The 26,205-nt window shown below is 41.4% G+C and overlaps 1 protein-coding gene across 1 annotated transcript; it reads left to right on the forward strand.

Moving 5' to 3' along the window:
- The first annotated feature begins 1,521 nt into the window (after positions 1-1,521).
- Positions 1,522-24,761, forward strand: Rpn7 (regulatory particle non-ATPase 7). Its single transcript, XM_067121027.1, has 7 exons — positions 1,522-1,832; positions 4,762-4,967; positions 15,457-15,602; positions 15,715-15,870; positions 17,893-18,065; positions 20,011-20,179; positions 24,443-24,761. Exons 1-7 carry the CDS (start codon positions 1,688-1,690, stop codon positions 24,615-24,617), a joined length of 1,170 nt encoding a protein of 389 aa, XP_066977128.1. The 5' UTR covers positions 1,522-1,687; the 3' UTR covers positions 24,618-24,761.
- The last annotated feature ends 1,444 nt before the right edge of the window (positions 24,762-26,205 follow it).

The raw sequence follows: 26,205 nt of genomic DNA on the forward strand, positions 1-26,205 counted from the left end.
TCTCTTCGATAAGTAGTTATTATCTACCAGATGTTCAGTGCCAAACGAGCACTCAAAAGTGCATGATTCAGCTCAAACTTAATATTCAGTAGGGTTTCTCAGTACAAGCTATGGCGTGCGCTGAACAGTGGAAAGTAACTACTGTACTTTTCCTTTAAATTCACCCTTAAGCAGCATGCATTTTTTCAGTTCTTTCCTAAAACTTCTTTGGTTTGAAGAAATTCTAAAATAGAAGAAAAGATAAGAATAGCATCTTTGATCTGCATTTCGAGAGATTAGCAGAAATAAAGTTGTGTTCATTTGTGATGCATTTGAGGTTATCCATTCGTAACACGGGACCTAATAGTTCTACTTAGTACATACCATTTGTTTTTTCCTCGCGGCTTTCAATTCTCTGTAAGTTAACTGCCACATCAACACGTTTACTTCGGTGTTTACGAGACAAGAGACATAAGTCATACCAAAAGAGTTACATTTACTTATTTATTTCGTTAATTGACGAGCCTGTTCACATCAGATAATCTATACATAAATTTTTCGTACAGGTTTGTTCAGTTTCACAAGGCTTTTTCTAATAAAAATCTATCCAAAGGGGAAGCTTTCTATGTTTACTTTTTGCACTTGAGGTATGCTCTTGAGGTATCTCAAAAGGACTTGAAGGAAGCTTGTAGCTCCATCTTTAAATGCCCTCGTCAGACTCTCATGGAAAATCATTCGGAACTGATTACCAACTCCACACTCTTTCCAGATCCAGTATGTCAAAGACACAGATTACCTGAGAAGCTTCCTGGCTCGCTGGCAGCCCTTATTGCTTGGTCAGAATGTGGAGATCCGCACCTGATCTCCCTGGCCTTTTCACTTTTTACTATAGGCTACCCACAGGCTGTCGTAAGACAAGGGCCCGTGTTGCCATACAGCTGATGGATTTAATCGGAAGATTGACTTTATCATCATAATGTGTATAAATGGTTTTGGGGATAGAAATTTAATTTCCAAAATTTAACAGTGAACAAAAATATTGTGAAAACCTTGAGTTTACAAAGCTTCATGTCAAACTGATTGAAGTACATGTAACATGCAATTGATGCTTGGTCTCTGGCTACATTTTCGTAAAAAAAATATGACATGATATGCAAGTGAAATACTCAAGAAAGTCCAAGAAACGTAACCTTCACGCTTCTTCCCTTTATGCCAAGCTATGTAAAAATGCCTTGTAATTTGTATACAGCAAATGACATTTTACAATTTCTTCATATATTGCATCAAATCTCCTTGCTGTCCTGTAGTGACTTGCTGTATGAAAAGTAACATAGAGCTGCCACCATCTAAATGCATAATACAATCTGAAGCAAATGAATTATTTTGTATGTCGCTGGGAAAGCGCCATTTTCCATTTTCATGAAAATGTAATGGTAGGCCACTTGTGACTCCTTTTGCTGCACTAGGATTATGATATATATATATATATATAAATATATATACATACTGTATATATATAAGGTATATATATAAACACGGTAGTACAGATGGTCAACATGAATGTCATTCCGGCTTGCAAGAGACTCATTATGAGAAGCAATACTCCAATGTGTGGACATCGTGAAATGAAGTAGTCGACGCTTGACACTAAAGCTGTTATTGAGTAAAGTCATTGTGAACCTTTTGTGTACAGAAGAAAGTTACGGAAATGCCGACAGAAAATTTAGAAGAGCAGGGCTTGGAGAAAAACCCCGATCTCCATCTAGCCCAACTCAAATTCAGTTTAACACTGAATGATTTCAAAAATGATACCAAGAAGAAAGAAGAGCTTCTACAGGCCATCGAGAAAGACAGTAAGTAGGCTGGCTAGCCTATGACTTATGTATGGGCTTTCCTCAACCTAGGGCTAGTCTCTTCATGGTGTCATTTTGAGCTTTTTACTTCTTGCATGTACACCAGGATTATGTAAATGAATTAGGTTATTCCATAGGAAGTTACGGTGTTCGGTTTGCTGGTATCGTGTTAACCTCTATTGTCATTTGTCAAAAGTCAAGTTACCACACCTTGTCTAACCTAGTATCCTACCTAGGCTAGTAGACCTGTAGGCTAACAACTGGTTTTTTTTATCCGTTTTAACATATTAGTTTTCGTATAGCCTTTTTTGAGTTTCTGTTGTATGCAGTCTTTCTCTTGCAAGTTTTTAGTCTATATTAGACTAGCCAAGTAGCCTTTTAGAATACAACTATAGACTATAGCTTGGCACCCTTATGCTTATAGCAGGCAAAATCGGGCAGTAGCCTGGTGAGGGGTTGGTGGTGAATGAGGGAGGGAGGGAGAGAGAGAGAGGTGAAAAAATCAGTACTCCAACCCAACCTCCCCGCCCTTCCCCCTACAACCCAGTATAATCCCAAAGCTATAGTTTTTCATGGATCCTTTTCAAGGCCTGTTTATCAAAATAATGTAAACTGTCTGGAAGATCAATATATACATCATTTCAGCTTTGAGTAGAATGATTCACACCTATTTACATTCAACAAAAGATAGATTGCTTCTTAAAGCTGGAAAGAAACTTCCAGAAGTATTATACCACTATAGCACATGTGCAGTTGTGATGCAAATAGGAATAAAGTAAAGGAACATTTTAAAAGATGTGAATTTTCACTAGGCTATTGGACAAATTTACAAGGCTATTGGACATGTATCATTGTCAAGACTTTATGTCTGATAAACATTGGTATGATACAAATGGAAAAGGGTGCAATTACCAAAATTGTTGATATATATAGTAAAGGGTTTTGTAGGTAAAATATCCAATATTTCAGTTAGGACTGTTAATCATTTGCTCACAATCTGCTAGACAATTATTGTCTCAACTCTTTTGTTTAGGTTTGTATATCAAATCACATCTTTGCCAAAGGTTTTTTTGCAGAACTTCTCACTTTTATTTTCACATACACACATTTGTAATATATCACAGAATAGTGCTGCATGTTCCATATTGCGTAACTTAAGTTACCGTAATTACACAAAATATTAATATCAAAAGACTTCTCATTTAGCCTATCAGCCTTAATTTTCAGTGTTCTGTTCCAAATTGGCAGTATTTGAGACGTTAACATTTGTATCCGTGATCTTTATTGATGATTTCACTAAATATTATTTCTGCATCCAAAAAAAATGTTCAGCATCATGTCTGCACTCTCAATTGACAAAATCTGAAGCACAGTCTTGTTATTACCACAAACTCCATTTTTTTAGTACCATACTTTCCTTCTCATTATGACCATTTCCCTGGCAGTAAAAGTGGGTTAGCACATAATGTACATTTCATGCATACTTTATTTTAACATAACTTCATACTTTATTACCATTGTCATGAATAGATTTTTGAAATTCAGGGTCACTTGTTAGAATGGTGTTCACAATTCCACCTGAAGTATTAGATTCTTGTATGACAGACTTGTCTTTTTTATACATCAGGATTTCACTCTAACAGTTATGTCAGCTAATGCCACTACTACATTGTCTTTCGCACTGTGGCGTTAAAGATCATAATTTTTGGTGATAGGGACCTCTCAGGTTGCACTACAAAACGGTATTTGTAGCATCATTGCAGCCTCTAGCTGCACCTGTTTTTTAGCCCTTTACTTATATCTCTATTGCCACTTCCTTATTTCTATCTTGGTGTCCAACCTCTATCTTAGTGTAGCTGTGGGGTTTTCTTCCGATTTCAACTTTAGATCCATGTACTTTGTCACATTTATTTTCTTTATCTTTTATTTTGCTGTCTAATTACTGTAACTCCTTTTTTTCACTGTCTAAATACTGAATGGCTGGAAGTGCCTTATTGCTTGGCATTTAGCCTAAATTTCATGCTTCATTCATTCCTGTAATGTAAGCAGTCTGTCATTATCTGTCAAATTCAAAATTAATTTTATCAGTTAGTAGAATAGTGCATGATATTAGGTTTGCCCTGCATGTAAAGTACCTGAGCTATGCTCCTTCTGGAGGTTGTCATTTATTGTTTTTATTAGTAAATTTTGGGCTGGACCAGCAGTTGCAGGTGGAGTGCCAGCTGCTTTGCCACTCACCTTGCCCGTTTCCCAGTCTGTAAGCACACAGATGCTACCAAGTAGCATGTTCTTTACATTGGAACCATTAATTTTGTTATAAGGAGTGAAATATCTTCCTGCACAAATATAGTGCAAAACCAGTGGAAAGACAAATATTTGTCAGGGTACTTGAAGATACTCCTAGAGGCACCACAGATATGGCTGTGTTTAGTGCATTTAACAAACTTTGAATATCTCCATTTTAATAAGTGGACTGAAAGCTACTTTCACCTCTGGTCTACCCAAGTAGCAGTTCACCGTCAAATAAGTATTGCCTGATGCATGAACACTTCCAAATTCTGATTATTGTCTTTGGAATACCTTACTCTCAGGTTTAGTAGGCCTTCTTACAGTTTTTTGATACTAGGTACTCTTATTTCCTCAAGCAGCATGAGGTCCAAGTTTGAATTTCATGTGTTGTGCCACGTAAGAGTTTGTATTTACTGACTTTTTATTTTTTATGATTTTGTGGGTTTGTTTCTTTCTACTGTGTATTGAAGAGGCCAACTTGTGCATGATTGTATTTTAATTGTATAGGCCTACTCAGTCAGTATACACCACATCACTTATAATTATAAACTATACAATTTTTTAGTATATATTTGTGGTCATTCTATTTTGCTTTGTTTGTGATACAAGTTTCACAAAAACCCATTTTGCAACTTTTCAGATATGGCACCCTTTTATGAAGAGTGCTGTCGGGACCTTGGCTGGCAGTTAGACAGTGCCTTATTAGACAAAATGAAGAAGGAAAATGAAGCTGAGCTCAAGAAGATGAATGAAGCCATTGAAGAAGCCGAGACATCAATGGGTGAAACAGAGATTAGAGAAGCAAATCTTAACAAGGCAGAATACCTCTCTCGTATTGGAGACAAGGTAATGTGTATTACTTATTAATGTTTTAAGCATGATTAGGGAAAATTTCCTTCCTGATACTTCCATTCAGTTTATTTTTGCATACGTCTTGTTCTATACTGATGCAAATTATTCTTGTTTGAGATTATTGTAGCTGGTAGAAACTATAGTCAGTAGGAGTTCCTCGTTGGACGGGTCGGTACCGTTCTCGGCTAGCACTTTGCTGACCCACGTTGGAGTCTCCGACCAGCCAGTGAAGAATTAGAGGAATTTATTTCTGGTGATGGAAATTCATTTCTCATTGTAATGTGGTTCGGATTCCACAATAAGCTGTAGGTCCTGTTGCTAGGTAACCAATTGGTTCTAAGCCACGTAAAATAAAATCTAATCCTTCGGGCCAGTCTTAGGATAGTTGTTAATCAGCTCATTGGTCTGGTTAAGCTAAGGTATACAGTACTTATGGTCAGTAGGGTTTACCTGTAGGTTCTGATTAGAAGGTTAGGGTGATTAGCAGCACATTAAGAATAGCATTTTAATCTGTGCAGAGATAATTTTTCAGTGTTTTTTAATTTTTTTTTTATGCACTAGGGGCTGGGATCATCAAAGTGTGTTGAACACTCCACATAATATATGGAGTCAGACCATTGGATCTCACTTCTAGCCTCAAGGGTTGGTCTAAATGATTTATTCTTAAATGAGGGAAGGAGAATGGAGAAAGTGAAGTAAAAGAAGTTGCATTGCAAGATAGGAATAAACCAAAGGGACTGGAGTAGTTCAGCTTGAGGTCAAAATATGAACAAAAGGGGGTGTGGACTTGTTTCCTTTAACCACTGGCAGTTGGCAAAGGGGATGCACAAGTGAGCTGTTTGCGATGCCGTCAAGCTTTCAGCCAGGTACATTTCAGGACCAAGTAGTGTTTTGTCAGACCATCTGAGCTACTAAGGGCAGGTAATATGGGTAGAGTGATCCTCATATCTTTGCCCGGGGAAAGGCTGTTTGAGCTGTGAGAAATGCTAGTGGTGGACCTGTTTGTCATTTTACTAAACAGGAAGCTCTCAGTGTTCTGCTCTTTAGTGCCAGATCCTTGTCCAGTCACCCAGGTTTCCTTCCAGTACTTGGTAGTTGGATGTTTACTCCTTTCCTGCATTCAGTCTGTTTCACCAAGTGATCAGCCATGCGTTGATCATCTTGGTAGTCAGAATGATCATAGTAGCTTCTGGTTTCCTGTCCTGCTGCCTCTTTTGGTAGGCTTTCATGGAGATTCCCTGTCTCTTTCTCCCAACCAGGGAAAGTAGGCCATCTTTTGTGAGTTATGTCAAAGAACAGGTCTCTCTCTGGTCAGAATTTCTGTCCATTGGACTTTGTCGTCTTTCTTCGTTGAGACAAGCTGCTCTCATTCTTCTTTGGGTGAAAGGCTATCCCTCAGCTTAGATCCAGCCCTTCAGATTGAAGGTTATATTCCTCTCAGATTTGGTTGAGATGTCAATGCTTGTTAGGAGTTTCAAGCAGTCTTGCCCCCTCCCAAGGGGTGTTTCAGCCTTTAGAACAGGATATGGCTTTTTTACTCTGCAGCCAAACTCAATTGCCTTTTGAGCCCTTGAGGAATGCCTTAGGCTGAGATCTCACAGTCAGTGCCATCCTCCTGATAGCCTTAGGTTTGATGAAACATATTCCATGTACAGGCAGTCCCCGGTTATCGGCGGGGTTCCGTTTCCGAGGGTGATGATAACTGAAAATCGCCGCTAACCAAAAATTGGCGATTTTCAGTTATCGGCACCTCTGTTAGGTATGTATCGGCACCGATAAGCGGAAATTGGTGATTTTCAGCGCCGAAAATTGCCGATTTTCGTCGCTAGACAAGCGCCATAAAACCGGATTGCTGTTAACCGAACCTGCCATTAACCGGGGACTGCCTGTACAGGCACCCCCGAGTTACGGCGGCACCAACTTAAGGCATTCTGATCTTGTGGCTCTTTTTCAAATACATTTATCAAGAATAGGTGTCCAAGTTACAGCGCCGTTAATGGCGCTTATAACAAGAATGGGTATCTAGTTATAGCGCCATAGTGGAAATCGACATACTGTGCACCACTGGAACAGAACCCCCACCATAAGTCGGCTACTTGGCCTGTCTTATTGTCCAGCACTTAGAGGGTTGGGAATCTCTCTCTCTTCATTTTCTTGGTTTGTGGCAAAAACCCAGAACCAGTCGTTGCTTGACAGGTGTGAGAGCTTTTGATTTCCTCCATTTGGGACCTTTTTTTGGTGGTTCTGACAAGAGGCCTCTGTGGCAGGTGTGAGCCATAGTTGCTACATAAGAAGGACCTGACGTCTCAGGCCAGACGGTTGCTTCCTCTGTTAGTATTAGTACCATAGGCACAAGGAGAAAGTGTCCAAGAACATTCATTCTTTCTGGCTTCATGACATATTCAAACAAGAATTAAACTGTCATATTGTTTGGGCAAGCTCTCATGAAATCAGGGATGTGGATTGTTTTCTGGCATTTGGAGTAACTTTTCAGTAGCACAGGCAATTAGGGCAGGTGTCATAGGCATCATCTCATTGTATTTGAGGGATTTTGCCCTTAAGTCCCTGGACAACTTTACTGGCTGCTAAGCAGGATTATGTGGTCAGTCAAGCCTTTTCAACAGAAAACTATCTTTCTTAAGATTATTAGAGGGCATGAGGCTAGGGTTGAATTGTAGAGTGACTTGGTTTCTCTTCCTCCCTCTGTGGGGCATCAGCTCTTATTGAGTACTTGCTGGACAGGATGCAGATGCAGGTGGCTATTTAATGTGCATCCCTTATTAGTATTGGCTAGATTTGTTCATGACACTTACCTGCCAGATATATATATAGCTGTATTTCTCCGAAATCCGACAGAATTTCAAAACTCATGCACACGCAGTGTGGCCAGGTGGTTAGTACTCATTCCGCCGCTGGGAGGCGGGAATCGGGAACCATTCCCATTTTCTATTCAGATTTTTCTGTCGCCGGTACTGTTAACATCTGTTACAGTACCTCCGCCTCTGGATTTCGTTAACTTGCTTATTCCCACTTAAGTATTCTCTTGACTTTTGGTTTTGATTCTTGGACTGTGGATTGGCACACGCTTTTTCTGGACTGTTGTGGATTTTGCTTATGACCTCTCTTTTTAACTATGTCTGGTTCTAGTTCTGCTAGTTTCCGTGTATGTTGTATGAGTGATTGTAAGGTGAGGCTACCAAAGCTTCGTAGACCCTCACTCGGTTTGTTTGAGGTGTAGGGGGCATGTTTGTCTTATAGATGATCGATGTAAGGAGTGTGAACCTTTATCGGATGCGAGCTGGAAGTCTTACGATTCGTATGTTCGCAAGTTGGAGCGTGACAGGGTTAGGAGGTCTTCCTCCAGGAGTGTGTGCAAGAGTCAGGTTATTTCCTCTCCTGATAATCCTAACGTAGTTGATGTTGCACCTGTCCCTGTGGTTTTGCCTTCGGGCCCTGATATTGTGTCTGTGGAGGGTTGGCCCTGGCGCAGATCATGAGTTCTATCCGTGCGCTCGAGGACAAAGTGACATCTCTCCAAAGTGCTGTGAAGTGTAGTGCTCCCCAGTGTTGTGGAGGGGGCGTCAGATCGGCCCCATAATGCTTCTAGGCCTGGACCGCTGTCAGACTCCCAGGACTCAGGGAGAAGGCATGTCGAAAGCCGCAAGAAGGTTACGGGGGCTTCCCACCGATCTGACGTCCCTTCGGCAGGTCCTGTTGTCGCTTCCCAGGCTGCCAGAGATCGTGCCGCGCCGCATTCTCAGGACTGCTTTTCGCCCTCCGAGGCGCCCTCCCGCGCAAGGGGTGGAATTCTCGTAAGGACTCGTCCTCTCAAGAGGAGCTGTGTTCAAGAGGACACTTCTCGTCCAGTCTTCTTCGCCGGCTAGTTATTTTGAAGCTTTTCCACCGCAGAAGAAGTCTAGGATTTCGTCTGATGATGTTTCGGAGCGCCCCAGCCGCTCTAAGGAGAGAACTTTTCTTGCTCCTGTGAGGAAGAAGAAGGCGTCCCCTCGCCCATCGTCTTCCCATAGGATTGTCTCTCCTCCCAGACATGATTCTTCTCCTTCTAAGAAGATTTTGTTGGAGATGCAGCGACAGTTGTCTCCTCTTATTGCAGAGAAGGACTCTGCTCCTCGTCGTCGCAAGGACTTGACTTTGCCTGTCAAGAGATCAAGGAAGTCTCCTTCTCCTGCTCCGCTTTCGTCGTCTCCTTCTCCTGTGTCGCCGCGCTTTGTCGCCCTGTTAGCTCTCTTGCTCCTCGTCGTGACGCTTCGTCAACAGGACGCCGCGAGCTTCTTCCCGTGACGCCGGTAGCCGCTCTTCAGGACGCCTTCTGTACTGGGCGCCGACAGGGCGCTCTTCCGGTTTTTTTGGCGTGGCGCCTGTGACGACGCTCTTCAGGACGCTCTCCAGGGCGCTCCTCAGGGCGTTCCTTCGGTTGCTCTTCAGGACGTTACGGAGCATTCCGTTTCATCTGAGAAAAGAAGATCCCTTCTTCGTATTGGACCTCAAGGCCTTCGTTCCCCTAAAGTGTTGGGTGACTCGGTTGCTTCTCCGGCTGTGGCGGGAGAGGTGTCTGCCGATTCGGATCCTGCTGAAGTCGAGCTCTCGTCTGCTTCCTCTTCTTCTGATTATCAAGTTTTAACCGGCTTGCTTAAAGACTTGTTCGGGGACAAGTTTAAACCTTCGGCTCCTCTCTCTCCTCCTTCTCAGCTAGCTTCTTCCAAAGCTAGGAGAGCGCCGGGGTTTTTGAAGATGACTTCTTCGTTGGCGACCAAGAGGGCTTTCAAGAAAGTCAACGTGTGGATGGAGGAACGGAAGTCCCATGGCAAGACCTCTTTCGCTGTGCCTCCGTCTAAGCTTTCAGGCAAGGCTGGTATGTGGTATGAGACGGGAGAAGATCTCAGCCCTAGAGTTCCTTCCTCTTCTCAAGGGGATTTTACCAGTCTTGTCGACGCTTCCAGAAGGTCTCATCTGCCTACTGCTAAGGTTTCTTGGACCTTGTCAGAGACTGACCATCATCTCAAAGGTCTCTTCCGCACCATGGAGGTGTTTAATTTTTTGGACTGGTGCTTGGGAGCCTTAGATCTTAAGCTACGAAGCTCGGACTCTATTACCTTGGGGGAGCTCTCTAGTGTCCTTAACTGTATGGACAAGGCAGTTAGGGATGGATCTGAAGAACTGGCGTCTCACTTTGGTACGGGCCTCTTAAAGAAGAGGGCCTTGTTTTGTGACTTCACTGCTAAGTCTGTCTCTCCTTCGCAAAGGGCAGAATTATTGTTCGCTCCTTTGTCCAACCATCTGTTCCCCCAGTCCTTGATTCGGGACATTTCCAAAGTCTTAAGGAGAAGGCCACGCAAGATCTGTTGGCTCATTCTTCTAGACGTCCTCCAGCTCCTTCTTCTTCTTCTTCTGCTTCAGTTTTGTCCTCCAGGAAGAAGAAGCCCTTTCAATGGAGGAACTTCTTCCTCTAGATCGTCTCCACGAGGAAGAGGTTTCACCAGAGGAGCGGCCCCTAAAACCTAGGGGAAAAAGTGACTTCTTTCACCTCCAGACACCTGTAGGAGCCAGGCTTTTTTATTTTATGGGGAGCCTGGAGAACAAAAGGGGCGGACGATGGTCACTAACTGTCATAGAGAAAGGTTACAAGATCCCCTTTCTCATGTTTCCACCCCTTTGCATGTCGCCCAGGGATCTGTCGCCGTCTTACCACCGAGAGAAGCAACAGATTCTTTTGGACCTCCTGGAGCAGTTGTTAGAGAAGAGAGCCGTGGAACAAGTTCTGAAGTTGGATTCTCCGGGGTTCTACAACAGGCTTTTCTTAGTCCCGAAACAGTCGGGAGAGTGGAGACCGGTCCTAGATGTAAGCGTCTTGAATCGTTTTATTTCGAAGGACAGATTCAAGATGGAAACGCCCCAGTCGGTTCTAGGGGCTTTAAGACCAGGGGACTGGATGGTCTCTCTGGACTTACAGGATGCGTACTTCCATGTTCCCATTCATCCTCAATCAAGGAAGTACCTGAGATTTGTGCTGGGGGGACGAGTCTTCCAGTTCAGAGCTCTCTGCTTCGGTTTGTGCACCGCTCCCATGATCTTCACGGTGATCATGAAAAACGTTGCGAGGTGGCTTCACCTGGCGGGTGTTCGGGTGTCATTCTACCTAGACGACTGGCTCATACGAGCCTCTTCTCGGGAGAAGTGTCTGGAGGACCTGACTTTCACGCTGAATTTGACGAAGTCCCTGGGACTTCTTGTGAACCAAGAAAAGTCCCATCTGATCCCGACGCAGTCCATCGTCTATCTGGGGATTCAGATGGATTCAGTGGCTTTTCGAGCTTTTCCATCCCGAACGGCAACGGCTTTGCTTAAGCAAAGTTTCGTCCTTTCTAGGGAAAGAAACATGCTCGGTGAGGGAATGGATGAGTTTGCTGGGGACCATTTCCTCGCTGGAGAAGTTTGTTTCCTGGGAGGCTCCATCTCAGACCACTCCAGTTTTTCTTGGCGGAGAACTGGAGGGAAAAGGAGAATCTGGAAGAGATTTTGACGATATCTCCTTTTGTCAAGGATCATCTGAAGTGGTGGTTCGACCCCTTGAAGCTTGCAGAAGGGGTTTCTCTTCGCCTTCAGAGCCCCGACCTAGTGTTGTTTTCCGACGCGTCCAGGGAAGGATGGGGAGCAACACTAGGAGGGGAGGAAGTGTCAGGCACCTGGAGAGGGGAACAGGTGTCCTGGCACATAAATCTCAAGGAATTGGGCACTATCTTTCTGGCTCTTCAATTCTTCGAAGCCCAAGTTGCAGGCAGAATTGTCCAAGTCAATTCGGACAATACCACAGCTCTAGCGTACCTCAAAAAACAGGGGGGTACTCGATCTCGTTCCCTGTTCATCCTTGCGAGGGAGATCCTGCTCTGGACTCATGCTCGAAGGGTCACTATTCTCACGAGGTTCATTGCGGGAGTGGAGAATATCCGAGCAGACCTTCTCAGTCGGCAAAATCAGCTGCTACCGACCGAGTGGACTCTTCACAAGGAGGTATGTTTAGAGTTGTGGAGAATTTGGGGACGTCCTCTAGTGGACCTCTTTGCCACGTCCAGGACGGCAAGACTCCCCCTTTATTGCTCTCCTGTCCTAGACCCAGGAGCGTTAGCCATAGACGCCCTCCTCTGGGACTGGAAAGGCCTCGACCTTTACGCTTTCCCTCCCTTCAAGATCCTGGGAGAAGTGATAAGGAAGTTTGCAACGTCAGAAGGAGCAAGGATGACTCTAATAGCCCCCTTCTGGCCAGCAGCGGATTGGTTCCCAGAGACCCTGTCCTTCCTAGTGGACTTTCCAAGAACGCTTCCATTGAGGGTGGACCTTCTCAAGCAGCCGCATTTCGAAAGGTTCCACCAAAACCTCTCCGCTCTGAGTCTGACTGCGTTCAGACTATCTCAAAGTTGGCCAGAGCAAGAGGCTTTTCGAGAGCTGTGGCAAAGGCCATCGCCAATGCCAGGAGACCTTCTTCGAATGCGGTCTACCAGTACAAGTGGTCTGTTTTTAGAAGATGGTGCAGGAGTAAAGGAGTTTCCTCGACCACGACCTCTGTACCACAAATAGCTGACTTCCTTTTTTATCTTAGGCATAAGAATAAACTGGCAGTCTCGACTATTAAGGGTTATAGAAGTATGTTATCGGCAGTTTTTAGGCACAGAGGCCTGAACTTGTGCGATAACAAGGATCTTCACGATCTACTGAGATCCTTCGAGACTGTCAAAATTCCTCAACTCAGGACACCTTCTTGGAATCTGGATGTTGTCCTGAAGTTTCTTATGTCTAGTACTTTTGAACCTCTGTCTTCGGCTTCCCTCAAGAACGTGATGAGGAAAGCTGTCTTCCTAACGGCTCTGGCGACAGCTAAGAGGATTAGTGAAGTGCAGGCTATTAGCAAACATATTGGCTTTAGGGGTCCTAATGCTGTATGCTCCCTAAATCCTTTGTTCTTAGCCAAGAACGAAAATCCTTCAAACCCTTGGCCCAAATCTTTTGAAATCAAAGGTTTGACGGAAATACTTGGGCAAGAGTCAGAAAGAGTCTTGTGTCCTGTCAGGGCTCTTAAGTTCTACTTAGCCAAGACCAAGAAAACTAGAGGCTCATCGGACAATCTGTGGTGTTCGGTGAAGAGACCTGATCTTCCCATGTCCAAGAATGCCTTAGCATTCTTTTTAAGAAGTACTATTCGAGAGGCTCATTCCTCCTGCCTAGAAGGTGACATGAGACTTCTGAAAGTAAAAGCTCATGAAGTTAGAGCTATCGCGACTTCGATGGCTTTCCAAAAGAATATGTCTCTGAATGATATTCTTGGTGCTACCTTCTGGAGAAGTAATTCAGTGTTAAGCCGATTACTTGCGGGGATGTGAAGACGACATTTGAAGACTGCTCTTCGCTGGGACCGTACGTTTCCGCAGACACAATGTTGGGAGAAGAAGGCAATACTCATCCTATCCTTTAGGGGTTAGGTAGTATTTTTTAATCTTGTTGTTGTTTATTTCTGGTTGTTGGGTGGCCATTGAGGTGGACGTCCCAATTTTTTAGCCTATGCTAGGTTTTTTACCTTAGATAGGGGCGGTCAGGTGGTTGGTCGTTGCTCCTTCTCCCTCTCTGTATGGTAACATGATCTAGTCCTATTGTGGTCACGCCCCCTTGGACAGGTCATCTGGATCTCTCAGCTTTATAGGTCCCTACCTTGCTGGAGACTCTGGATAAGCAGAAGCAGGCTTGGGTAACAGATAACCTCGAAGTCAGCTATGCTAACAGGTAAGGAACCAAGGCGTCATTCGCCTACATTTATTTGTTTCCTAAATCCTATTCTGTCTCTTCCCACCTCCTACGGTGGGATTCAGCTATATATATATCTGGCAGGTAAGTGTCATGAACAAAATGATATTTTAATGATAAAATAAGGTTTGTTCATACTTACCTGGCAGATATATATACTTTAGTGCCCTCCCGCCTCCCCTCTTGAGACAGTGGCACTAGAAAATCTGAATAGAAAATGGGAATGGTTCCCGATTCCCGCCTCCCAGCGGCGGGAATGAGTACTAACCACCTGGCCACACTGCGTGTGCCGCGAGTTTTGAAATTCTGTCGGATTTCGGAGAAATACAGCTATATATATATCTGCCAGGTAAGTATGAACAAACCTTATTTTATCATTAAAATATCATTTTAGCTGCCTACTAACTTATCACCCCGCATAGGGTCCTTCATAGAGTCGCTCTTTAATCTGTTTATGGTTTCCTTTTCGTGCAAGATCTCAGAAACATGTCACTCAGTTTAGGGCATATTGTTCTGTCATCCCTATGCCAGACCAAATAGGAGGTTACAGGACTTCTAGGTGGAGATTCAGCTTCCCAGTAAGTTGAGAGGCAACCTTCCTTGTAAGGAGTGTCTTATTTATAAAAGGTGATGAAAGATGATGGTTTGTATTTCTTGAGGAAAAAATTAATTTTTTTTAGTAATTTGTATTTTTCATAAATATACATACCAGAGCCTCTTAATTCCACCACAACAACCTCACTTCATCCCAGATGCCAAAGAAGAAGGTGTTTGGTGATGGCAAGTGAGTGGGGATTCCCCCCACTAACCGCCCCGACCACCAGTTAACTACTGTACATTGTTACCAAGTTTCAATGGCATTTTCCTGCTTGCTGTGAGAAATACTCCTACATAAAAGGTTTTAGTTTGTATACTTAGGAAAAATACAAATTACTTTTAGAAATTTATATTTCTTGTAATTTCAAGTGCAAATTTTGGGTAAGTATTTATGTTGAATTTTTACATTAAAAATTTATCATCCTTGACTCTACTTGTGAAGAGTTAATTTTTCAAGTTTTAAGTTCTTTTTGAACGGAATTTTCTTTTTTGTGTATTATATTTCTCTTAAGTTTTGTATATTGCTGTTCATATGATTAATAATGTTATTGTAATGAGAAAAATGCATATCTTTGCATATATCAAAAGAATAGTTCATCATTGTTTGGTGAATGAAATCTGTGAGTTTGATAAGACCTTGTTACCAAGACTTGCTGATTACAATGTCACTCTTCTTTGCAAACTAAGTTTAGTATCTAGCTGCTTTATTTCTGATATAGCTTACACAACCATTCATTTCCCTTCCCTTTACTGATTGTTGTCCCACAGTAACTTGATCTCTGCCCTACCCATTTTTTCATCATTGATCTCCAGACCTGTGTGCACCAAATTATGTACAGATGGTTCTCTCTTAGTTAATAAAATTACTATTCTTTTACTGTCTTTGAGAGCCATTTCTCAGTTAGATCTTAAATTATTTAAGATTCCTTAGGGTTTCTAAGACTGAACCATTCAAGCCAGCCCTGTGCATTTTAACAACTTAAATGGAAGTATGGTTAACTAATAATAATTTTGAATAAGCTGTGCATACATGTGAAAGGCATGTAGTAAATGAATTTGTTAATTTTAATTACAGGAGGAAGCCGTCAAAGCTTTTGCAAAAACATATGACAAAACTGTTTCCCTTGGCCAGCGTTTAGATCTTGTTTTTCACAATATTCGGCTGGGGTTGTTTTACTTGGACCACTCTCTAATCACTCGTAACTTGGAAAAAGCTAAAAGGTAAGTTTGAAACTGTTAACATATTAGAGCATATGTATGTAGTGGTGTATTGATTTAGTCTCATTATTTTTATATTTTTTAACACATTTATTTTCAAACTATTTTGAAACAGTCTTATAGAAGAAGGAGGAGACTGGGATCGTCGAAATCGCTTGAAAGTTTACGAGGGAGTTTACTCCATGGCAGTGAGAGATTTCAAGAAAGCAGCCAGTTTATTCTTAGATACTATAAGCACATTCACATCATACGAACTGATGGATTATACCAGGTAAGGATTGTGGTACAGTATTGTGTTATAATGGAAATATAGTTCCATTCATTTTAGTCCTTTTATTTTAATCATCAGGTATGAATATCGAGCAGTTAGTGACGGATATGACTAGCTTTTGGGAAAGTTTTCATTGATGGCCAGTGGATGCACCAAAGATAAGTATGTAATTATAGCAAAAGGAAAACATTACTTCATTTTATCTGAGGGATGTGATGACACAGATGCACAGAGGCATTCATAATTGGACCAATAAGTGCTGATTCTGCTGGCTGCCATCATAATCTCATTTCACCCTATCCATTAGGACAGTCAACATTTACAGTAGCTTGTTGGTAATTTTTATTGTTAAGTATTTAATGAGACTACTTAGGTCATTAATGTAGCTCTCACATGGCTGGACCCAAGGTTTTTGTTTATTTATTATAAAGTTTAGATTTTGTCTTAAATTGTAGCTCTTTAAAATTATTTTAATTAGGTTAATTAAAAGTAATGGAGATCTGACAAAATTTCTTTAAATGATATATTTCTAAAATTGACATTCATTGTCAGTTATATTTTGGACATTTACATAAAAAAAATCTTTAATTGTTTAGTGTTACTGTATTTTGTACATTTAGAAATGTAATCATGTGGATTGTTCATCAGATATCCATGGGTCAAATGAGTGACCAATTCTAAGACAAGTGAAAAGCATTCTTTTTGATGTGACGACTTCCATGTTTCAACATTTGGCTTGATCTGTTTTAATTTGTTATTATCAGTCATTCTTCAGTATCTTTTACCATTTACCAAGAAGATAACTGAGTAAAAATTTGTCACCTTTGTCGCCGTTTAGCTTTAGTAAAAGGTAGCAGATTTCCTTGATATAAAAAAAAATTTCTTGATTTTGTTTCAAGAAATATATTGCTTTGACATAAGGATTCCTTTGTTTATACTTCCATCTAATGACAGATCTGCTTTGCTTTAATCAAATTCAATATTCTGCTGTAGGTTTCCTGTCTAACAAGGTATTAAGGCTTCAGTGAAAGGAAAAAGCTTTATTTACATCAAATTATTTTGTAATTATTGTAATGATCACTTATTTCTATTGATTTCTCTTCATTCGCTAGTCGAGACTATTTGCCTACTGTGTTGGCTGTGGATATCAAAAACTTTTTTGTCATTTTTGAAGGAGTTTTCTAATAGTAATATACCCTGTGCAGCACATATTAATGTCCTTTTGGTCCCCAGCTTCGTTTCTTTTTGTTTGACTTTTCACCCATTTCACCCACTGTATTTTAATACAGTTTTCACCTTTCATAAAGTTTGGCCCGAAGGATTAGACTTATTTTTACGTGGCTAAGAACCTACTGGTTACTTAGCAACGGGACCTACAGCTTATTGTGGAATCCGAACCACATTATGACGAGAAATGAATTTCTATCACCAGAAATAAATTCCTCTAATTCTTCTTTGGCGGCTCGGAGAGTCGAATGCTGGGCCAACAGCGTGCCAGTCGAAAGCTCTACCACTCCTCCAAAGAAGCACTTTCGCCTTTCATAAAAGGGTGATTCATAGGAAATTCTAGAAGTTGTTTCATTAAAACTACCCTACATTATGATGTAATTATCACATTGTCTCCTTTGGTATCCCCTCACATTAAGATTTGTTTATAATTAATCAACATTCTAGTGTTGCTAAACTAAATATTTTACAAAACACTCTGTTGTGAGACCCTCACATTGACACTATATATTCCAGTTTATCCAAAGTGAATGCTAGGCATAGCTGCAAGTTAGTCGGATATTCCATGATGTAAGTAGTAGACAGAAAACAAAAGGCTTGTGACTGAATGAGGAAGTAGTAGACAGAAAACAAAAGGCTTGTGACTGAATGAGCATTCTCGCTGCTTGTCTCCATTGGGGGCTATTATAAAAACAATCGTCTTGTTTATTATGAAATATTGAAACAGATTTTCAGATGTTTCCATGTTTTTAGACTTGCCAGTTGTGGGTATTCCATCTTCAAAATATTTTGCAGATTTGTGGGATACACTGTTTTGGTTTGCATGATTGCACTACCTCGTAATGATCTACGAACGAAAGTTGTGAAAGGCTCTGAGATCCAGGAAGTTCTCCATTCTTCAGAAGACCTTAGGACTTACCTTCTATCGCTGTATGAATGTCAGTACCATACCTTCTTCCAGAAACTTGGTAAGTGAAATATTTTTAGCATCCATCTTACTTTTCATGCTGTATTTTGCTTTTTTAGTTTTGCATCATAAAAAATACTTTACATTGATATTAAGGGACAAAAATTTTTTAGTATGATATACTTTTCATATTATAATTGATTTCCATTAAGTGAAAATGTAAAAAAAAAAAAAAAAAATAAAGGTGTTCTTAGATACACCAGAAATAATGTACAGCTCGCAGCCAGCTCCTTATTTGTAATACAGTCTTCCCACCATAGTCCTTCCATGAATATGAACATCCGTTTTCTTTGTTGTGTCCATGTCTCTGCTGTATACATTAGTACAGACATATGCACCCACCATAAATCCTTGCTGTCTCTACCCATGCGACATTCAGCGGTATTTAAATCCTTGGGGGAGAAGAAATTATACAAGACAGTAAATGCAGAGGAAGGGTAAAAAGCAGATGAATCTGAGAATAAAAATGCAAATAGAGATATGTTGTCAGAGAAAGTTTTCTTTCTTACCATCTGCTTCACTGTCCACTGTGTCCCCATGGTAATAGAAATGTTCTACCCCTCTTCAGATTTTCCAGTATACCACAAGAGGGTTCTTAACTCTCTCTTCCCAATTTTCTCATGTAGTACATTTCTGGCATACAAAATCTCATGTGTTAGTACTCTGACCTAAAGTGAAAGGAATTTGCTTTAAATTTTCACTTGCCATTTTTCAACTAACATGTAAAATTCGAATGTTAGAAAACCAAAGTTCAATGAAGACAATTTACAATTAAACTGAATTAAATAAAAAAAATTTTGAGATAGTTTGTTGCTCACTGGGCCATAAAATTGATGAACAATTGTCTTTAACCTCTGGAAAGTATTTTTGAGCAGTAAAACTTTAGAATTTCAAAATTGGCCCCCTGTACGTCCCTTAATCCTGACTACCTTGTGACTGTTGCTTATTAGAGAATTCCTCACACCTTTTCCACATCAGTCATATGGCAGCTTTTTCCTTTTCTTACTTTCCAGTCACTATAACCTTTTTGCTTACTATACATCAGTTTTCAGTTCTCTTCTCCATTCCACTCTTCCACCTTTCAAACATTGTTAATCTCTTCCTAAAGTTTCAACATTAGGTCACCTGCTTGAAACAGCTCCTGCACACTGTTTTATCCTCTTCCATTTCTGTTGATAAACATCAGTGACCCAGCACTGATCCATAATGGACACCAATATTTATTTCCTGTTTTTCTTATGCTCCTGCCACTTTCTTCACTCAGCAAATTGTTATGGTAGAGTAACAGCACTAGCTAGTGAACCTTCTACCTTTGCAACCGATATAATTATTTGCTTTGTTACTCTTAAGTGGCATATAAGAGTTTAGGCCAAAGGTCAAGCACTGGAACCTATGAGGTCATTCAGAGCTGAAACAGAAATTGATGGCAAAAAGATCTGAAAGGTGTAACAGGAAGAAGACCTTGCAGTTGCACTATGAAATACTTGTTAGAAGAAGGTGGATAGCAAGATGGAAGAAAGATATGAATGGAGGTACAGTAAAAGGAATGAAAGGGGTTGCAGCTAGTAGCTGAAGGGACGCTGCAAAGAACCTTTAGTAATGCCTAGGGGGTATACTCTGATCAGATGCCTTTTTAGTATCTAAAAGTATGAGTTATCTCTGCTTGTTTTTGTTGTGACAGTTTTGGTAATTCTTCTTTGGTAATTTTTATGGAAGCTGATAAGAAATTTATATACCCTATTGTGCCTTCACTCAGAAAATACCATTAGAATTATTTTTTAAAGATAAATTTGCCTAGTTTGTTGATGTGGCATTTTCTGTTTGTCACCTTTTTTATGCAGTTGTGTAAGTGGAGAAGAATGTTGTGAGGAGAACAATAGAGATTTCAGTCCTAATTGTGGATATACTTTAATACCAGTGTTAATTTTCACTTATTATTTTTACAGCATGGGTAGAAGGGGAGCTTCGTCATGACCGTCTGCTAGCACCACATTATAGATACTATGTCAGAGAAATGCGAATCCTTGCATACACGCAGTTGTTAGAGTCTTACCGCTCTCTCACTCTACAGTATATGGCAACAGCTTTTGGAGTTTCAACAGAGTTTATTGACAGGTTAGATCCCAAACTTGTATTTCAGTAGGAGGATCGTGTTATAGCTTTTTATTAGTTGTGATTTTGTAGTGATTAGCAAAGGCTTACAAAAACTTGATGAAACCATTATTTTTATTGTAAAATGTAACTTATTTAATTGTAGCTTTTTTTTTTATTTTACAGTCAAACCTGCCTATACAGCAGTGTGATGTACAGTTGATATACAATATGATAGTTCATCATTAAAATCAAATTACAGTACTTTTTAAAAAAGATTGGAAAGTCATGATGATAATCTCCTTGCTTTGAAGAACATCGATTTGTGGAATCTTACTGTAAGAACTATGCGGTATGCTAATCTTTTCAGTATCATGTTGAGCCATTTCCAAGAAATTTACTGGTTGAATGTGCTGTGAATTAATAATTGCTTCTATAATTTTTAAGTGAATAAGTGTAATTATGTGCTAGCATGAGCTTTTGAGGTGTTGTGAACATGTCTCAAACTGTAGTGGAAGTTGGTGTGGGCTTAGCCAGTCTGTGTATACGACATGGTGTTGATGATAATGCCAAGGCCTTGGTAATTTCCAAGTCACTATTTATGGTCATTCTGAAGGATACTCCTTTTATAGGTCAGACTCTGAAGAATACTCCTTTTATAGGTCAGACTCTTGTAACTTAGACAATCATCAAAATGCTTGATATGGATATGGGTCCAGTATATGAGTGAAGCAGCCTACATCCACTTGGGTGCAGGCTTTGTTCACAAGATTAGAATTGAAGGACCAGATTACAAGAGGGCACTTGAAAGCCCTGGCCATTATACAACCAAGTTTTGCAATAGATTCGAGAGGTCCTTTCTTTGGTCCCTTGGGATCACAGAAACGTGGAAGTCGTCCCTTTCAAACTCCTTCCCTTTCCTGAAAGGGAAGAAGTGGAATAAGATGTTAAGACTTGTTTTCCTCCCCATGTGTGGCTGCCAGTAGGGAGTGCAATTAGACTTAGGATCATTTTCAGTGACTGAAGTCTGGGTAGATGTCCTTCAGTAGGATATCAACTTCCCTTTAGGTTCCTATCACTCCTAATTAACCATCCAGTCCATGTCCACAAGTTCATTCCAGCTTGTTGAAGTTTCCTCTGCGAGGAGGTTAAAGGTTATATGAATACGTTGTGTAAATTGTACAATCCAGTTCCCAATTTCTACAAGCGTCCCTCTCTCATAGAGAAGGTGAAGGGTAATTAGGCCTAGAACTCAGTCCCCGACCCGTCTTAACAGCCTTGGTTCAGGACAGAAACGACATACTCCATATTTGCAACCATCAAAGCGTCAGACCTTCCGCAAGTTCCTCTGCTTCATTTCTGGGGATACTTCGTACCTCTTCAGAGCATACGGCTCCATGCCTATGTCTGTTGTATGCTTCCGACCTCTCCCCAAGTTTTCATTTTACTCTTCATCCTGGCTTCGACTAGGACGCATTCATTCAGGGTACGTCTCCTGATGTTTAAGCATCTCTTAGGACATGACAAACTTCTCGGATTTCGTCACAGCCTGAGAGTTGCATGTACCAGAGAAGTCCGATTTCTCACCCAAGCAAGAATAAGTATCTGCAAGGCTAACAGATACAGCAGCAAGGTTGTCCTTGTCTCGGCAGGGCAACCAGCTCAGCAGTTGCAATGCCTGCTTGGTCACCTGTTGTCACCGGGGAGGCCAGTTCTTCATGGGCAGTTTCTCCTCCATTCACACTGTGCAGATAGATTGAAGGGGTCCTGGTTTTTGACAGAGGTCTCCCCATTCCTTCCCTTCCTCTCTCAGATAAATGAGACAGGATTTAGCCCAATGGTTAGATGACAAGTATCTCCTTGGAGTGTTGTTACATGACTCCCCTCCAGAGATACTTCATACCTCAAGGCATCAACCAGAAGGCAGTCACTTGCACTTCAAGAGTTTAGGTTGGGTACTTAACCTAAACTAGCCTAGCCTAATTAATCCTAGCCTGTCCTGACCTAACATTATCCTGGAACTTCATGCCTCATGGCATCAACCAGAAGGCAGTCAACTGCACTTCAAAGGGCTAGGTTGGATTAGGTTAGGTAACCCAACCTAGCCTAGCCTAAACCAAACCTAGTTTAACCTGACCTGTTTGCACCTCAATATCCTGAATCTTAGTTGTTCAAGCCTCAGGATCCAAGGGTAGGCATTCCATGGTGATGTTAAGGAATGGTACCACATTAGCTCTATAGACAAGAAGGGGTGGGGGCCAGTGTCCTTTCATCTCCTCAGTCGATAATGCACACTCAGCACAGCAGTCAACCAGACCCATTCCAGGGATGATGGATGTATGACAGACACGTTTGGTCACAAGGGTCGTCGTTAGCAACAATTGGTCCTGACACCTCGACATTCTGAGGGATTGTTTGGTTTAGGAAGATGGTCAGGTTAGTCCTTCGGACGTTTAGTAACAATTAAGTCTGGTCAATACTTGGATAGGTGACCTCCTGAGACACCAGATGCTGTTGGCATCTAGGAGACATCTTTCACATCCATGGTTAGCAACGGTGGGGCTAGTCAGTACTGAGATAGGTGACCTCCTGGGAACTCCGGATGCTGTTGGCGTCTAGGAGAGGTCTTTCGAATCCATGATTCAAGTCTTGAGCGTACGACTTCCCATTGTTCTGCCTGACTCGCTGGGTGATCAACAGTGTATGAGCATTCCATTTCTAAGGGCCCTAAAGGCTACCTAGTGGCTGAAGGCCTTTTGTGTTACCACTTAAGGACTTCACCTCCATCCACTTAAGGAATTCACCTCCAAACTAGGTACTGACTTGTTATTAGTTCTGGCAAAGCCAAGAAGTGGTGTCCAAGAGCACCATTTCATTTGACTTTAAGCACCATTTCACATGACTTTATGTAATGATCAAACAGACCAACTCCACAGCTGACTTGGTGGACATCAGTACATTCCAGGAGAGTTTTCATAAGGTCAGGGGCATTGGTCTGCCCTTGCATTGAGGAAGAACCTGTCAGATAGGCACTAAGGGTGGGAATGCGGTCACGACAGACCACATTCACCCCCTTTTTACCTTCGGGACATGCCCATAGATCCTCAGATTCTTTTTCCTTGGGTCTGTTATGACTGCTCAACAGTCACATAGCTCTCCCACCTTAGGCATGTCGCCTAAGGTGTATGGGTGCAAAAGAGGCGGGGTGTGCATGGGACTGGCCTCCTACCTTCTCTTATATACCCTTCTAAGGGACAATTAGAAAGCTATCTTGCTGGACGGGTGTGCATGCAGGTGTTCTAGATGACTCTGCATCTTGTCTATAATCTAGCTCTTTTTGGATTAATAGATGCAAATCTTACCCTCTCTAGCAAGGGGAGAGAGGGACTAACAATGAACAGACCCGTTGGTTATCTTCAGCTTTATTGTCACTGACACTATGGGTTCATCCAAGCCTGTCTTCAATCAGTGACGTTACATACCATTTATTTGAGTGGCTCAGAAGTCCGGCAGTTGAACATCACTCATGTTCAACAGATCAGAGGTATGGGTCTCCTTCCTTTGCTCTTACATGACCAGGAAAGAGCCTCCAATTTGAGGCAAATTACCAGTCAGCTCAGAGATTTGCTCAGAATCCTTCCACCAAGAAGTAAGTCTCCCCTGTGTAAAGACCAAGGGTTTGTATACACGTAAAAACAAATGACAAATTTGTAAATAATTTGCATTTTTCCTGACGTACAAACCAGTGGTCTTTACATAAATGGCCCATACCTCTAGCCACCCCTCATTCTGCTTCCTGGGCCAAAAGGTAAAGTGAATGCAAACCAACTGGATGGAGGGGATTCCTCCCCTTCCATCGGTAGCCAACTACTCGTGCCCACTTTGTTTTTAGATAAATGGCTGGCTCCAGCTTGCGCTGAAAGTAAATACCCTTTGTAAAGACCTCAGGTTTGTATGTGAAAATTTGTCATTTTGCCCACTGCACTCTTCCTCTTCCAACATTGGTGCAGGGAGTCTCCTCATTCAGTCACCCTCGAGATCTACCTTTTCCCTACTCTCCACCCACAGTCCTCTTCTTTTGTTATCTGATGAATAGCAATGCCACATTCTACAGTATAAATTTGCCATTTGGTTTTTCCCAACCTACATTTTTGCCGATTCATATTTTGTAAGACACAAGAGGATGAAAATCACTTGAAACATAACTTTTTAACCCTTTTGCATAGCCAGGTTTGATTATGAATTTTGTGTGTTCAAGAGTTAGTACTAACCAGAATTTACTTTCAGGGAACTGTCTCGTTATATTGCTGCTGGTCGTCTTCACTGCAAGATTGACAAAGTTGGTGGTATTGTTGAAACTAACAGACCAGATTCCAAGAACTGGCAGTACCAAGCAGTAATCAAGCATGGTGATATTCTTCTAAACAGAGTCCAGAAGCTCAGCAGAGTTATTAACATTTAGTGAATATATGACTTGAAGTGTATGAGAGTACAATCCACTGGAAGTATAAAGTATCTTCACTATATTCATTGAACTTTTATTTTCTCAGAATGTACAAGGTGATGTACTGGTCTGGTTTTATTTAATAAAATGTTGGTCAGATTATGCATATCTTTATCTGCAACTTTTGCCTAAAAGCCATGCTTTGGGGTACACGGTCACTCATTACAATTATGAAACTATGTTAAATAAAAATGTATGTGCAATTTAACACTACTATCAATAAAGCCCCAAATTAGACTTAACTCAAAGGAATGCCATGTTACTTAAGATGTAAATATTTATGATTAATACAGCTGATGCTAAACTTGAGCAAGCACGGGTTAAAGGGACAATTCCCTTTTCAAATGTCATGTGATAACATTCTTTAATAGTGTCTGTACCCAAGACATGTTTACTAATAAGAAGGAACGTAAGGTCAGTCTGTGGCACTGGTCAACATCTGATAAAACAATTTTTGTTTATACTAAATACATACTTTTTTTGCACTGAAGAGGCATTTAGATGAAGTAGTTGTATCTTATGCATCTTAGCTGTCATATCATCATCTAACTGGAGATTACTGTTAGGGTGTTGTTACTGCTGAGTCTTACACTGGAGATCACTATTAAGATGGGAGTTGAGACAGCTGAGCCTTAAGCTCCTTAACTATTGTAGCATCCCTCCTGTAGAACACCCTATGGTTGGCCAAAGCCAAATGATGCCCCTGCACACCATGTGTGAGCCCCATCTGCACACACTTGATCCTTGGACTGCATGTACCAAGATAGAAGGTAGTGGCAACTCCCCTCTTATGTATGCTGAATTACAAATAGAAAAAGAATTTGTAGCAGTCCTTGAGTCTGGAAGGAATATGAAGACACCGAGTTTTAAGCATGCTCAGAAAACCCATTTTCCACTACTTACAGCAGATATCCCACCTCTAGGTAAGCAAATGTTGCTGCCAATCCTGGGAGGGGTAAGGTGCTTACACAAAGTCTGACAAAACTTACAAGAGGGCTTATGAGGGAAGGAGGAAGAGATGGACAGAAAATATACATCTACATATCTTCACCTTACTCGGTCACTGGGTCTTATTCTTCGCCACAGCATAGAACAGGTTGCAGCAAGTATAGAAGACATCAGACCAACCACAGCCTGTGTTTGATACTGCAATGGTATCTCCCACAAGTAGGATGAATGCTATAGAGGGGTTTCAACCAAGTTGGGCTCCTTCATAGGCATGTCAACAGCAGGAGCAGGTGAGCCCTTAGCTAAGTGTTCCAGAATGTCGTACGATGGGTCTCCCAGAATATCACAGGCAGCCACATCATCTGCAAGTACTCCAACAAACCAGACATACCTGAGCAGCCAACTATACACCTTCATATGCACAATCCTCTTGGACCCACCCAGAGGAGAACAAGTAACAAAGGCAGAGACAAGAGTGCAGCAGTCAGGAAGGAGGCCAAAAGATATGGTGGTGTCAGGGGTAGAACTTTCCCCTCCAAAGACTGGAAAAAAAACACTAGGGGTTCACAAACACCCACTCACTTCCTTCATATCTCCT

The sequence above is a fragment of the Macrobrachium rosenbergii genome, chromosome 19 (assembly GCF_040412425.1).
Source record: "Macrobrachium rosenbergii isolate ZJJX-2024 chromosome 19, ASM4041242v1, whole genome shotgun sequence".
Lineage (NCBI taxonomy): Eukaryota > Metazoa > Arthropoda > Malacostraca > Decapoda > Palaemonidae > Macrobrachium > Macrobrachium rosenbergii.